The 15,916-nt window shown below is 39.0% G+C and overlaps 3 protein-coding genes and 1 pseudogene across 4 annotated transcripts; 1 reads left to right on the top strand and 3 right to left on the bottom strand.

The window, feature by feature from the left end:
• The first annotated feature begins 61 nt into the window (after positions 1–61).
• Positions 62–2,840, top strand: LOC120007844 (annotated as a pseudogene).
• A 785-nt stretch (positions 2,841–3,625) lies between these two features.
• Positions 3,626–8,182, bottom strand: LOC120007890 (nuclear transport factor 2-like). Of its 2 annotated transcripts, none has more exons than XM_038858367.1 (10): positions 7,991–8,182; positions 7,501–7,553; positions 7,262–7,399; positions 6,569–6,875; positions 6,266–6,495; positions 5,813–5,981; positions 5,583–5,704; positions 5,441–5,500; positions 4,427–4,484; positions 3,626–4,242 (listed from the first exon to the last, which is right to left on the bottom strand). In XM_038858367.1, the coding sequence occupies exons 2-10, from the start codon at positions 7,543–7,545 to the stop codon at positions 3,965–3,967; spliced, it is 1,407 nt and encodes a 468-aa protein (XP_038714295.1). In that variant the 5' UTR covers positions 7,546–7,553; positions 7,991–8,182; the 3' UTR covers positions 3,626–3,964. The 2 variants fall into 2 exon arrangements, with proteins under 2 accessions (XP_038714295.1, XP_038714294.1); XM_038858366.1 differs by having other exon boundaries at positions 7,501–7,584; positions 7,991–8,181.
• A 1,152-nt stretch (positions 8,183–9,334) lies between these two features.
• LOC120007933 (ninja-family protein 6-like) lies at positions 9,335–11,439 on the bottom strand. Its single transcript, XM_038858425.1, has 2 exons — positions 10,525–11,439; positions 9,335–10,318 (listed from the first exon to the last, which is right to left on the bottom strand). Exons 1-2 carry the CDS (start codon positions 11,324–11,326, stop codon positions 9,756–9,758), a joined length of 1,365 nt encoding a protein of 454 aa, XP_038714353.1. The 5' UTR covers positions 11,327–11,439; the 3' UTR covers positions 9,335–9,755.
• A 724-nt stretch (positions 11,440–12,163) lies between these two features.
• Positions 12,164–15,684, bottom strand: LOC120007915 (ER lumen protein-retaining receptor erd-2.2-like). Its single transcript, XM_038858402.1, has 6 exons — positions 15,218–15,684; positions 13,805–14,004; positions 13,459–13,599; positions 13,284–13,364; positions 12,547–12,674; positions 12,164–12,446 (listed from the first exon to the last, which is right to left on the bottom strand). Exons 1-6 carry the CDS (start codon positions 15,450–15,452, stop codon positions 12,407–12,409), a joined length of 825 nt encoding a protein of 274 aa, XP_038714330.1. The 5' UTR covers positions 15,453–15,684; the 3' UTR covers positions 12,164–12,406.
• Positions 15,685–15,916: the final 232 nt, after the last annotated feature.

Here is a 15,916-nt window from a genome sequence, read left to right on the forward strand (position 1 = left end):
TTTTACATCCCACAACTTTAACAGATCGTTTAACCCCGTTCATCTTCCGTGCTGGAGGTGAGCTATTACGCACTCTTTCGATTTCATCTGAACAAGTCATCATCAATCCAAATCTTCGAATATTTTACTTTGCAAGGCAACAAAGAAGAAGATAATTAACAGAAAACAACTATAAACTAGTCGTGATTCGTTCATACGGGATCCAAGTGGCACCCAGATTTCCAGACGAAATCGAGACCGTTCAGTCAGTGGAGCCCGCACGAAAACGATCCAGATCCCACGATCCATATGGAAAGACTCGTACTCTGGAGCCAAAGATAGCAACGGCAAACAAACAGTATCAATCACGCTAAACCAAATGGCGAATTCTCAGCGACCTTCCCGTGGCGGAAGCAGTTTCGTCTTCGCTTTCCGGCTGCTAGCCTCCGCCATTACGGTTGCGGTGCTCATCTTCATCGTTCTCTCTTTCGCATTCAGCTCCCATTCTCACTCTTCTGACCTCCACCATGTAAGTTCACTCTCTCTGGATATTTGATTTTGCCCTAGAAACAATATTCGTCTGCAGTAAACAAGTTTAATATCATCAGGACACATTCCGTTTTTGTTACAAGTGTAGTTTTAAATGAAGTTTTTTACTTCTAAATCTATCGATGGTATTATTTTGAAGAAATTGTGTTTGCTAAAATATGAAGAGTTCTTATTGGTATGGTGTAGATTTCGGATTAGGGATTCAGTTCGGTTCCGTATGCATCCGGATTCTCGAGGAGAACCGTGCTTGCGGTTCAATCGGATCCACTCAAGCCTCGGTGGACCAGATACGGAAGCAAGCGGAGGATCACCGGTCTCTGGTACTCGCTTATGGCTCCTACGCACGGAAGCTCAAGCTTGAGAACTCCAAACTCCTTAGGACTTTCGCTTTACTCTCGCGGAACTACACGGATCTCATCAATAAACTTTCCTATCGGGCTCTGTCCGATTTGGATTCGCTATCAATAGATGAATCAGTGCTACGGCAATTCGAAAAGGAGGTAAAGGAGCGTATCAAAGCCACCAGACAAGTAATATCTGAGGCTAAAGTGAGCTTCGATAATCAGCTCAAGATTCAGAAGCTGAAGGACACAATTTTTGCTGCGAATGAGCAGTTAACCAAAGCAAAGAAGCAAGGGGCTTTTTCGAGTATGATTGCTGCAAAATCAATTCCAAAGAGCGTGCATTGTCTTGCAATGAGGTTAATGGAAGAACGAATAGCTCATCCGGATAAGTACAATGATGCAGGGAAGCCGACGCCATCAGAATTTGAGGATCCTAATCTATACCACTATGCAATATTTTCAGATAATGTACTTGCTGCGTCAGTGGTGGTGAATTCTGCTGTGGCAAATGCAAAGGAGCCCTGGAAGCATGTTTTTCATCTAGTGACAGATAAAATGAATCTTGGTGCTATGCAAGTTATGTTCAAATTGAAGGACTACAAGGGGTCACACATTGAAGTAAAAGCCGTTGATGATTTCAAGTTCTTGACTGAGGATTATGTGCCTGTCCTTAGACAATTAAGAGATGCTAAGCTGCAGGAATTTTACTTCAAGAATAGGATGGAGAATGCAACGAAGGACGCGACAAATTTGAAGTTCAGGAATCCAAAATATTTATCTATTCTGAATCATTTGAGGTTTTATTTACCGGAGATGTATCCCAAGTTAAACAGTATTTTGTTTTTGGATGATGATATAGTTGTTCAAAAGGACTTGACTGGGTTATGGAAGATTGATATGGATGGAAAGGTGAATGGGGCTGTTGAGACTTGTTTTGGGTCGTTCCACAGATATGCACAGTACATGAATTTCTCGCATCCATTAATTAAGGCGAAGTTTAATCCGAAGGCATGTGCATGGGCTTATGGGATGAACTACTTTGATTTGGACGCTTGGAGGAGGGAGAACTGTACAGAGGACTATCATTTATGGCAGCATCAAGTAAGATCGAATATCATTCTATACGTTGTTGATTTGTGTAACATGATAACTTCCTCAAGATACTCTTGGTCCTTTAGCTGCTATGCATTATGCTCTTTTCTTTCCTGATCTGTCTGCTGCTAGTTATCATTCACTTGTATGCTCACTTTCCAAACAACCAAGTCTGATTAGATTTCAATTCAATGTAAAAAAAATATTTGTCAAAAAAAACTGATAGAGGCTTCCTCTACTTCGTAAAAGCTATGGTCTCATTCTCAATAGTTTCACCTATAGTTTTATCATGCTAGTCTTTTTGTGGTTTTATCATCATCTGATATGCTGGTTGTACTGCAGAACGTGGACAGGACCTTGTGGAAGTTAGGGACATTGCCCCCTGGCTTAATTACATTCTACTCCACAACGAAGCCACTAGACAAGTCATGGCATGTTCTAGGACTCGGCTATAATCCAAGCATTAGCATGGAAGAGATTAGAAATGCTGCGGTGGTTCACTTTAATGGGAATATGAAGCCATGGCTAGACATTGCCATGAGTCAATTCAAGCCACTTTGGTCAAAGTATGTGGACACAGAATTGGAATTTGTTCAGGCCTGCAACTTTGGTCTCTAAGTAGATAGTCATAAATTAAAGCTTCTTCGAGGCATATGCCAATGGTAGTCCTCCTGCAAGAACTAACCTCGCGAGGTCGGTTGCCACTTCTTATGCTTCTATCAATTGCTCTTATTCAGCGTGGAAGAAGGTTAGCATCTGTCCTAGATTAGTATACCTGTTACATTGATTTAAAAATACTTCGTATATCCGTATTTGTTTACTCTCTCTTTAAGTGATTTTATTTGGATGACATAGTACTCAAAGATGTGCTAGATATTTATAGCATTCAAACTCTCAGCAGTTACCCCTTTTCATAATATATGTCATCAACCTTGTTCTCATAATCCCTGCTCATGATGTCCATTGCCGTTTCTTACGTGAATGTTTTTAAGGATGAATTATAGCTTATACTCATTCAAGTATGGAAAGGCAATCATTACATGATTCTTGTAGGGGGACAGCCTCTTACCATAAGAACAGTGTTTGAGAAAGCTCTGCAAGGCTGCTCTCTCTTATATGAGACTTTGTAACGCACGCCTTTACACTACGACTTCATTGGTAAAGGCCGTATCTGGCCCATGAACTTTTTTTTTTTAATCGGGAAGGCCCAGCCCAAGGGATATTTTGTGACCTCGTGATCAGTTTTAAATCTGACCTAACCGCCACAGTTCGCACCACAATGACAAATGCTGTAGACCCAGCTAAAACTTGTGCGAGTAAGTGGCCGAAGCCTCTAGAAGTGGGCTGCAGGGCCCATGAAACCCCTCAATAATGTCTTAGCTAATTTCAAACTCCCAACCACAGGCATCTTTAATCTTTAAAGTTAAGAGAGGTAACCAACTAAATAATCACCGAGTTGTTTTTGCAGTGATGATTTTTTTTTGGGTACCTCACAAAAGTCAATAGACAGCTAATATGAACAAAGAGCAAGAAAGTCACCATCTGACAGCAACTTGAAAAAAAAAAAGTCACCAATTTGCTGAACTGATAGTAACAGGAATGGGCTAAACGCTTGAACAATAGTTAAAAACAGCATTCTGGAATGAGAAACAGAATCAGCCTACCGAAACAGAGATCCCTGAAGCCATGTCTAGAAACTGAATTGTTCTCAATGAAGTAGGAGCAATAAAGCCTCAATATTAATTCACCAACGTGCATAAAACCTCAACAGTAACTTACCCATGGGAAACCCTCCAAGTATAGCACCAAAAAAATTCATTCATCAAAAAAAATAAGGCAGAGAAAAGCCCCAGAGAAAAATCCTAAAGAAAGTTACAGGTATCTCATCCACCAAGGTGCGCTTTATCTTCTTGATGGCTATCCAACAAGTTTGAAAAATCACTACACCGCAAACGGAAGCCATATCTTCGACTACTCTCCAATTCCTTCAAGCATATGATTCAAGCAGGAGCAGATACTCGTGGTGCAGAATTCTTGACAGCTGCATTAATAGTCAACCCACCAGATCGGTTACCACGATCACCACTGCTATCAGTCCTTTGATATCCAATTTCTCCACGGTTTGAAAATCCTCCCCGACTTCCACCCCTGTTACCGAACTCTTCCCTATTGTTGAAGGAGTCATTGCGACCATAACCTCGGCTCCCATTGTGGTTTCCACGCCCTCTCGCCCCCTCATTCCTATATCCAGCCCCTGATGACCGCCCCCGGTTGACCCCTGCACACAAGACAGCTTGTTTTCATATGGAAAAAACAATTCTTATGCTTGTTAAAAATAAATCATGCACCCTTGGCATGCTCACCAAGAATTGTATTTTTTTTTTTCCTTAGGGGAAAACATGCCAGAAATAGTTGTCATAAAAATCTGGGGCTAGAAAACCTTTCTCAGAAAAAGAACTTGCCTTTAGACCTCTTCTCCTCAACAACAACTCTACGCCCACCAATCATGATCGGTGATGCCTGAAACATAATAGATAACATAAACATGGATAATATAGAGGAAACATCAATAGGTGAAACTACCACAGTGTGGCAAAGAAAATGCATAAGAAATAGAGGAGCAGAGAGAGAAATAACAACTAAGAGGAATATCACCAAGTAATATTTTGCAAATAGCAAGACTGAACTGAGTAAAATGAATTAAACTGCAGAAGATGCGAGGAATTCAAAAAAAAATACACTAAGCAAATGGGAACATTTAAGGGAAATTAGCAACTTGTTCCAGTAGCGGCTAACTTGTAGTGAAAACACAAATACAGTGATAATCATAAGCAACACTATAGTTAACTCACAGTTATCTAATTCAGTAGTCCAAGCTCAAATTAAAGAAGAAACGGCATTCATCTCTGAACATTGATGTGGTACAGCGGTAGACAATTGTTCAAATGCCGGGGTTTCCCTCAAGGAACATAAACTAAATATTATCAAATTCTACTAAATAAATAGACAACCTTATCTTGAGACATATAGGTTAGAGACTAGTGTAGAATTGTGAGTTGTGACTACTGAAGATCATCACATCTACAGAAATGTGATGGTGCCTATTGAGGCGGAGATAGTGATCTATCAATAAACAGTATCAAAATATGTAAACAGGATAGCAGAGTCAATGTCATTGAGTGGTTGAAGAAAAGGACTGCAAATAGAGCCAGCACCATACAAGAATGTATCTTCGAGGCACCACGGCAATGAGAGAGAGAGAGAGAGAGAGAGAGAGAGAGAGTGAGGGAGGGAGAGAGAGAATGATCCCACTCAAAGAGGAGAACATTATGTCAAAAGCAGTTATGCAGATTGAAGATCTCACGGTTCGCTATTTAATATTGAATAAAAAAAAGCACTTTATCCATAGTCAAATACTTATTGTGCAGCCTGAAGTCAGATTACCAGACATGCCAGCACAGGAAGCTGATGCTTACCTCTATTGCACTTTGAACAGCATTTGCATCTTCAAATTCCACAAAGCCAAAACAAAAGCCCTGTTAAACAATGTAAAGAAAGTAAATACAATGTTGCAAGTACAGTCTACATTGAACACATCAGAACTAAGATGACAAATACCTTTTGGCTTCTAACTTGGATACCACCACTCTTAATAAGTCCAAACTTCTTGAACTCATTCTCAACTAGAGCAGGTGTGGCATTGAAGGGCAAACTTTTAATGTAGATAGAGGGACCCTCATCTGCAGACATAAAATGTACAGATGATGAAGATCAGAAAACATATATCTGCATGAAGCATTAGCGCAAAAATAATATTATACAGACATTTTGATAAAAACAAAACACACCATCACCCTCGTGGTTATTCCCACAGTCAGAGCTGGAAATAGGTGTCTCCAACACCGGGGGTGGAGGCGGTGGACAAATTATAGGTCGTTCTTGGTTCTTCTGAAGGGACCTTGAAGGAGCTGGAGTAAAACTGGACAAAGATGGAGCACCCTCCTTCATGACCTTCAACTACAATAACAAAACTAAATGATTAGCCATATCGCATCAATGTGATAAGGGAAGAAAGGTCACATGAAAACCTTGAGGGCATTTTTCTCAATTTTCAGCTTATGAGCAACAAGTTCTTTTTTCCGCCTCATACGCTTCTAACTACTAGTATTCCGTCCTTTAAGGTATTAAAAAATTATAGGAAATGCCAAGATTGCTGCGAGAAATACAAACGTAACACTATTGAATCTGCTAAAACACACATGTAAGAACTATGAACTGTACTGTTCATGATAGTTACTTACAATTGAAGCATAAGATTTCTTGGGCAGTTCCTCGATTATAATATTAGATTCAGTAATTACCACCTGCGAATCATCAGGAACTTCATCAACAAACTCAGGCTCGAGGGCCTCCTCTTCTTCCATTGTATCATCACCATTCTCAGAGGGATTGTACAATTCCACACCATTGGTTTCCTCTGGTGAAACAGCTATATGCTCAGAAATGTGATTTTCCTGTACCAGAGAAGGATCTGCATGCAAAAAATATCGTCAACACCAATCAGAGTTCACAATATTCCACTGTAGATCTAGTTTTTCAATTACCCTGGCTAGGAGCAAGTGGAGCTTCAACAGCGTAAACAGAATCTTGATTTTCCTGCTGTTGTTGTTGTTGTTGTTGTGGTTGTTCGTCATCAACATATCTCAATACATCATTCAAGACAAAGTAGCCTTTGTCTTGAGGAGCCAAGAAGAAACTCTGAGTAAATTTCCGCCTTATGTTGTCTTTTCCAGTTAAAAATCCAGTCCCGAGGACGAGGACTCCCCCATTGTAAGAATCCTGGGCATCCACCGTTATAATTTCAGCCCTTATCCCCTTACAGTCGAGGGAGCGTATTTTCTTATCAATAGCCTGCTCCACAAAATTAATAAAAAAACTGAGAAAGCACCACAAGTTTGACACTTGTTTACAATCCAAGGAGAAACATTCAGAAGTTCACGCACATCAAAAAAGGGCAGTAAACACGCTACTGGAAAAGGCTTTTGCTTACATAAAGCCTATGCTCAAGGAGGGATGAACATTCCTACCACTTGATTTTCCATTTCCATTTCCCAACAATGAAGAAAAAGACCCAATTCAACTCTCTCGTCCATACAAATTAAGTGGCTAAGTCAATACAAGTATTCGATAGAAACTTAGAAGGAAATATTCAAAAATTAACATAACAAGGGAACCAAATGCAAGCATGTTTCACATGTATATTGATACATGCACATATAAAAACTGAGAAAACTCACTTGCATAGTGGTTGTAATACTCATCACGCCATCTCCTTCAGGACGACCAAGCTTACTAATATCATGATAAAATCGATGGACGAGATCGGGCGATTGATGCAAGATAAGGTAATATTGGTGAACAAAGGCGTTCCCCACCTAAAATCATGAAAATTCATTGAAAACCAATCAACAAACCTTGAAGGAAAAACAGACGGATGAACCAAAAATCAAATTCACACAAACAAAATCGAGCATACCACATCAGCAGTCGGTGCTGCAGCTTGCTCAACCGATGAAGGCATCACTGACACTTTCGTGAAGACCAAATATCAGTCAGAACCCTAAACAGACAATTAAATCATTGCGAACGCCAGTTAAATCTTGCAATTATTAAAAAAAAGAAAACGGAAAAAAAAAAAAAAAAAAAACCTAGTCATCTAATTAGCGACTCCTCGTGCAAGTCAAAAATTCCCAATCAAATCAAATAATTCTGAAAAATTTTAAGAAGTTCCATACAAACAAACAGACTGCTAAGCTCCAAGGATTTAGGGTGAATCTTACAGGGAAAATTTAGCAGAAAAAATAAACACTCAGTTTACAGATCACGCTTCGCCGTCACCATTATACGCAAAGAATACATTTATTTTCTAACCTACAAGTTAAAAATCGGCGATCTATATACACCTACATGGCTACATCAACAAACAAAGAGAGGTGGAAATGGATATCGGGAGAGCAAAAGAGTACCTGAGTTTGGATTTGTATCGCGAGCAAGTGAGGTGAGAGAAAGTGGTTTTCAGGCTCTTCCTCTCCTGCGTTCAGTTCTCTCACCTCGCTTGGCGCCTTCTAGGGTTTTGTATCTCTGGATCTTCAAGAGGAGCGAAAATAATGAGGGAGGACTGATACGAGAGAGGGTTTATGGTGTTGGTGGGTTAATAATAATACATGTGAAATTTTTGTAACGTTCCAACTCACTCAAAAGTTCAAACTTTAAACAGTCAGGTTTGAAATTCATCCAATCTAATCACTGTGACAAATTTTTTCTTATTCGGATTTGACATATAAAAGTAAAATTATTGTAATTTTAGCTCATGTATACTAAAAAAATTGGATATTTTGTTGGATCACTCAAAAAGATGAGCACTATATACATTCCACGTTAAAATTTCATCAAAATACTCAAATCTTAAAACCTCCATTCTCCGTACCACATAACCCCCAAACCCTTCATCTTGTCATGCACTATTCATCTTCATCTCCGCTTCATGATATCCGCTCATTCGCTCCAACAAACAAATAGAGTGAAAACTACAAAACCAGAGAAAGCAAGATCTTCATTGGGTTACTGTAGTTTGTCTCTTTCTTGCTACTAAAGTGGGGAAGAGTAGGTATGTATTTGAACCCAAAACCATTCATCTTCATCTCCGATTTTGGTTTGATTTGTTGAATCGTCTTCGATTTGTGAACCAATGTGGGAGGTTTTCTTTGGCTTGTTTAGGTAGAGGAGAGTAGGTATGTATTTGAGCCCAAAACCATCAAAAGAATGGAGATTTTGATTCTGCCACGCTTTATTGGAAGATGCGAATGGGTTTGGTGTAGTTTTGATGGAGTAGTTCCTAGTATTGTTGGCAAAAAAATCAGTAGTTTGAGAATTACAAATAATTTAGATGACATTCATATGTATATTATCTCAATAATTTAGATGACATTCATATGTATATTATCTCATAGAGGTTTTGAGTTCGAGAAAAAAAATCAACAGTGACTCTATAAGAAAAAGAAGGACCAATAGTGAATTCAAGTCACCAACTTATCAATACACATCAACTTAAAATACAATTGCACTTTTGTCTAGTATCAACCATATAAGGTGATGTTTGGTTTACAATGAATATGACGACATAGAAATCTTAAAAAAATAATAATAAATGTTTGGCATGCCAAAAATTACTGATGGGAATCTTAAGATTAGTAGGTATAAATGTGTGAAAATTTGGATTAACCCAGTCTCTCCACCTTGATAAATCACAGGTTTCAATGTGATAAAGTTGAAGTAAGATCAACCAAATTATACAGTGAACAGGCCCAAGCATTCAGTATTGAACAAAAAGATTCACTTTTGTTTTTCACACCATGTACATTGTAAAATTACCAATCTACCACTGACAGTTTTAAGGCAGGGAAAGCATATAGCCACTGTAAAATCATCATCATCTTGTTGGAATCTCCAAAGATAAGTTGAACCAAACAAACTAAAGCTAAGATGATTGATTTTACAATGAATTTCTGACATGCAAGCCCAGGCATTTGACTTGACTTAAGAAATCCTGTTAATATAGTTAGAGGAAACAAAAAAACAAAAGCAAGGCCAAAGTCTCCTCCATTAATTTACCAGGAAAGAGCTCCTGTGATCCAACACATCCCATATCAAGAAAACATCCACAGACCAGACCAGACCAGACCATTCCTCCAGAAATATATTGCATTTTATATGCTAGCTCTTTGTTTATGGTTAAAAGGCAGATGGGATCACGGTAATGTGTCGTAGCGGCTGTGATAAATCCGTGCCTCCAGCGTGCTGGACGAACTCAGCTGGAGAGAATGTGGCACCATGGCAAACACAGACAATGCTGACCTCTGTTTTCGTATATCTATACAAAAAACCATTGATGGTTTTCCCGTTGGGACCGTTCCCCGTCGTCGAAACACAGGGCATATGAGGAAGTGGAGTAGTGTTCGGGTTTGAATTAACGGGCATAGGAGGTTTCCCCTTTGTTTCCCTCAATGTGTTAGGGACAGGAGGAGTCTTCTCAGGAGTTGAAACAAGCAGGTTCCTTGACGGATTATGTGGTTTGGTTTCTGATATGGGTTCTTCCTTGGGTTTAGCTGTGGTTGATTCAAAAGCATCTGATGATGCTGGCTGATCGATTCGGTTTGTTGATTTGTTGATGCTTTCAGCGGATTCTAACAAGTGAGCCGATACACCATCTTCTGCTGCCTCTTTTGTATCATTCTTCTGATTTTGTTCTTGGAGGGATACATTGGAATGGCTTATAGTGTCACTATTGCTACCACCTGGTATAAAAAAACTAAAGAGTTAGCCAGCATGTCGTCGGAAAATGCAAGAAATTGACAGAATCTTATAGCAACCTTGACCCATTCAATTGAAAATGCAAGAAATGGACGTGTTGAGGCCATCCATGTACTAATGTAACATGTTTGTGCATTGTTAATTATAAAAAAAACAAGAGAATAAAAAAAATCTAAGAGAATTAATCTACCTTGCTGAGTAGAGCTGTGGTTCTCGGAGACGGTGGAGGAACTACAAATCGACAAACTAAGAACCGATTCCGACGTCGCCTCAATCGGCCTCAAACTGCGGTTCGCAACTGGTCGAATCACGTTCCTCTCGCTTCCCACACCGGTTCGACTCTCGGCCCAGCACGGCATCATGTACGGATACGCAAAACCATTTGTCACCGGAACGCACTGCAGAGGCGGAAGCTGGTTCTGCATTGCCATAACCGGACACATCGGCGATGCAATGTAGGCCATTGGATTGGAAAACAAATTGCAATCCCTACTTTGTTCACCTGTCAATTTTCCGTTCACGTTTGAAATCTCATCGTTGCTTCCAGATCCGGCGTCGCTAATTTTGTTTCTCTTACATATTCTTTCCTTCATATCAAATTCAAATTCATTCACGTAATCTCCATTTTGCCCCTTGCACATCCGCTTCCTTTGCTGCTTCTCTTCTCTCTTCTTCTTCGCTTCTTGTCTCCGGGCAGCCTGAATCTCACGCTTTGCCTGCGGATCAATTTCCTGCTCTGCATCTCTGACAAAAGACGGTGACACACTAGATCTCGTACAGCTTTGACGATTATTGTTCTGATGGCGGTGGTTTTTCTCGGCTTCAGAGCCATCGGAATTCGAATTGCTCGTTTGTAGAACCAGCACTGGTTCTTTCTTAATAGGCTTCAATTTCTCCGGTCTTTGATATCCTCCACCTATGGACAATCCTAGCTCAAGCTCAATCTCTTCTTCTGTACTCGTGTTGTTCACCATTGCACAGTTTCTCTCCATTGACGAGCTTCAACATTCAGCTACAAAATCATAGAACAAAGAAATCTATAGTGTTTGCCTGTTTGGATTGGGAGAAAAATTGAAAATGGCAGAGAAATAGCATGAAAAGAGTTTGAAAAGGCGATTCCACGTGGCGAAATACGAGAAGGGGAACGGACGGTTGTTGACACGTTAGAGAATTTTGTTGTTGGATGTGATTAGAAGAAGCGTTAAGCAAGGTTACACCACTAATTCCTTATTAATCGCTAATTAAGAGTTTTGGGTTTTTGCGGGAATGCGTTATCTGTTTGTTAATTACATGTATCTACTCCGAGCGACACGTGGCGGACTTGCATGAAGAGCAAAGAACTCGACACGTGTCTTCTCTTGTTGTCTGTAATCTCTGTCAGATATACGGACACGTGGTGCAAGATCTTGCTGTCTACAGAATCTCCAGCGACCTTTATCTACGTACAATGTCGACGAACTGTTAGGATGCGTGTCATGTCAGGTTCACGCATGTCTATTTCCCGATGAGTTTGAGTACTCGGGGTGTGACACGTGGCTGGACCTAGTTACATTACAGCTCAGCAAATAACGTTGCTTTTGCAGCTATAGATGTGATTGAGAGGTGTCATTATACAGTTTGCGTTACACGTGGAAGTTATCGTATGGATTGGGACAGAGTGACCCCTGTGACCGTAGCTTTGAGCCTTTGAAAGTGGTAAGTAAGACTATTGATTGGGCTCTGCATGGACGCCACGTATATCTCAGTAAGAGGGAAAATCACGAGCAATATTAAAGTGGATGACATGGTACACTAGAGAAAATTCCTCTCGTCTGCAGATAAACTGAAAATTTGTTTCTTGCCACTTTAATTTCTTTCATTTCTCTTCAGAAATCATGCTTCCTACTTCAGTATTCTTGTACTTTATTATGAAACTAAATATATGGGAAAGGGGGAAATATTCCACAGCAAAGAAGATTCCAAACTTCTTCATGCCAACATAAGATTTGACTTAAGAATCCAGTACAAGTAAAACCAACGGGATAAATTTAACCCTCTACATGTCCCACATTAGTATATGTTTTTTATTTTTTTTAAACAGGCATCCTCATCACAGTTTGGCCCTCCATGAAACTGCCATATCAAAATAGAACAAAAGATCTTCATCATTGAATGTTATACAATAGGTAGAATATGAGAAAAACGATTAATAAAGAAAAGATGGGATCATCACCTCTTGGTGTAATAGTAACAGAAATCTGCCAAAATGAATGTTTGGATAAATTCTGAGAGAATGGCCATGGGGAACCAAAACTTTCCGTATCCGATCAAGAAAAAATATCTCCCACGAGTAAGATAAATCTGCATTAGTCACACAATTGCTGTGTTTTATATATGTGCTCACAGTTGAGCTCGAAAACAATAATTATGAGACAATCAAAGAAACTAGCACATCTAGAAAATTGTCGGATTTGTAGGCTGTAGCCATTACACTGGGTCTTCAAGACTATTTTTAGCACCAAGAAGCACAAATTATGTCTCTAGTGATCCTTGAAAATCCCAGAGAACTTGCGTTATCATTTAATTGGTGTCCATATCATATCGGTTAATCATAAGTCACCGATGTAATTTATAAGTAAAGATTTAGTCTCTTTCAATCAAGGAGACCCTTTTAAGGACAAAACTATGTGAGCTTCAAAGCGGACAATACCTCTTCGAGTTGTATGGTTGTATTCATGCAGTGTTCTCATGATGAGTATCCGATTTATAACTTGTTACATTCTCATTCATTAGTCATATGTATCATGTAATTAGCGTGCTATCCTTACAAGGTTAAGAGCAACAAATCCTGTTTTTCAGTGACAAGCCTAATCTATGTCAAAGCAAGTAAAATGTATCCCTTGCATGGGTGCACAGGTTAATACAAATAATCAAATGAAAGATGAATCTAAGAGTATATACTTAACAAACCTGGTAGATCCAATCAGCACAAGACAATAATCTTGAAATACCCAAGGCAAAGACATAATGTGCTGTAAATGGTTCAATCATCTGGAAGCAAATATCGGAAAGAAAAAAAAAATTTACTTAAAATCTAGGTACTCCATTAAGTATAAATTAGTAAGACTAGGAGTGAGGCTCATACCTTTGCATTCTGTATCATACGAAGCTGTGGCAGCACTGATACAGCCTCCAAGTATACACTAAATGCCCAAAGAATTTGTTTGAAATTGGAACGGAATGCGTGAGGATGGATAAGAATTGCAAGGATAATTGAGGGCACTACCTGCAATCGATCAGATTGTAGAAAACCTCATTACCGGAGGACGATGTTGTTAACTACACTAGCGGACTTCGCAAGCAAGTTAAAGAACAATCACTATGAAGATATGGTGGCTAAAGTCATATTGGATTCAATGATTTGATACAGATATATATATATGGATCTGCTAACAATATAAATAAAGCTTCCAGGTATAAAGTTTTCTTACCGTATAATATATGGCAATGGTGTCCTGCTTCTTCATGTAGGTTGCCTTCAACCTGAACCTTATCATGTATATAACCCAGGCAGTTGATAATAAGGAGGCAATATCAAGTCCTGTATGTATGTTGGGCCCAATCGAGAAATTACAGACCAATCTTGCAGTTAAGAATATCGCTGTGAGTTCTTGGCTTTTCAACGAAAGACCTTGCAAAAAACAATTTCCACAGAGATCAATTAAGACATAACACTCCAAGGATATGAGACCACAAGAAAAAACATAGGCATGATAACTTTCACCAAAGACGCCATGATGTAACCAAGTTCAACTCCAGAAATTTCAGAAGAAACTTATGGTTTAGGCCCAACAAATAGAAAGTTAAATCTCTTGAATTTGAACAAGAGCTCCTACGATTTTTCCCCGCACAAACGAGACAACGACGACGAATTAAATCCATCTGGTTTAAGTAAGGACTTCAAATGCCAAATTTGTGGGTTGTGTTAATAATGATCCCCTGAATGCGAAGCAGTATGTTCAAGGGACACATATAGGTGAAAGGTCAAAGGAACAGATAAATACTGTGCTTTGAAAGAAGTTGTAGGGAGACAATTTATACCATACTATTTTGCTGGTATATCTACTACTTACTTATTTCATATGATTTATTTACAGATTCTCCATCCGAAAATGGACTTGTAAGCTACTTCTACACATATTTCTCCACAACAATAACACAAACCATGAGTTTCTCTCCCAAAATCCTCTCTCAGACATTTTGTCAAACACATTGGGAGGCTAAACTCAACCAAACCCTTCCCTCCCCTGAATTTCATATGACATTATCAAAATGCTTTGTTTGGATGCATTCTGTGGGATGCATTCATGTTCTCATATTTTTAATTCTTCAACTATAAATTTCTAGCCGATATCCCAAATTTTCAAGCCTTCTCAAATGCTAAAACCAAAAGAGTGAATGGGAATTCAGAAATTCTAATGGCTGATTTGATTTCAATTCATAAACCAACACTTTCTTAACAAGTAGGACCAAAATGAGACTGGGACAAAAAAAGTAGCACAAAAATGTCTTTATCATATTATTTAGTTAAATTCCATATCATCATTAGGTATTGACTGTTATATATATATATTTATAATCAAAATCAAATCAAACAAAAGTGTCAGACAAACCAACGACATGTGACTCAGTTGATAATCGGCTGAGTTTGATATGTGTGCTCAAGGTTCGATTTCAAAAAAAATCATATTTCTCAACGGTATTTAAAAAAAAAAAAAAAAATTGTCCGAGAGATCGAAAGATATAGAACGAATTCTAATAAAACACATGCAACCAAATATAAATATAAATATTTATATTTATATTTATCTTGAGATGAAAAGAAAAGTATATATTATATATACCAGAGCAGGACTTGTACATGGTAAGCTTGTAAGTCAGAACCAAGATCCCAACAGCATGTACAGCCGCAGCTCCGACAAATACAAGCCATCCATATCTCCCCAACACAACCATGGCCGCCAGTGAAATCAGAGTCAACATGACTCCAAGATACACCTTCACCTTCTTCGATTGCCCCCTCACCCATCCAATCACCCTTTTCACTGCTGATGGTGAGTAGTTTTCCTTTATTCCCATTATTTTTATATTTTACTCTCAAACTCTGATGTACTGAAAGAGATAGAGAAAGAGAGAGAGTTGGTGGGGGGTTTTGCTGTGTCCACGGCGGCGGAAGGAGACCCAGGGAGGGGAGACGTCATTGTTTAAAAACGAGACACGAAGAGGAGAGCATCCAATTCTGGAGGGTAGTGCATGTTACGTGGAAATTTGTGTATTGTCCAATTAGGGGATGACACGTGTGAATGGAGTGTCTGAGGAAGGCAGATACGTTCCCCTAAATTGGTGGTGCATTGTTTTGGACTCTTTGATTTGGATTTTGATAGTTGTTTTGACAAAGATAACGCAAAACATAGATATAGAAAACAATCCATAAATGAAAATTTTTAATAGATAAGAAGGAATTTATTCATATTAAGAAACTTATTTGATGGTATTTCTCTTGTGACACCTAGCCGCCTCCTCTCTCTCAAATTTTCTCTCAA

This window comes from Tripterygium wilfordii, chromosome 10, assembly GCF_013401445.1.
Source record: "Tripterygium wilfordii isolate XIE 37 chromosome 10, ASM1340144v1, whole genome shotgun sequence".
Lineage (NCBI taxonomy): Eukaryota > Viridiplantae > Streptophyta > Magnoliopsida > Celastrales > Celastraceae > Tripterygium > Tripterygium wilfordii.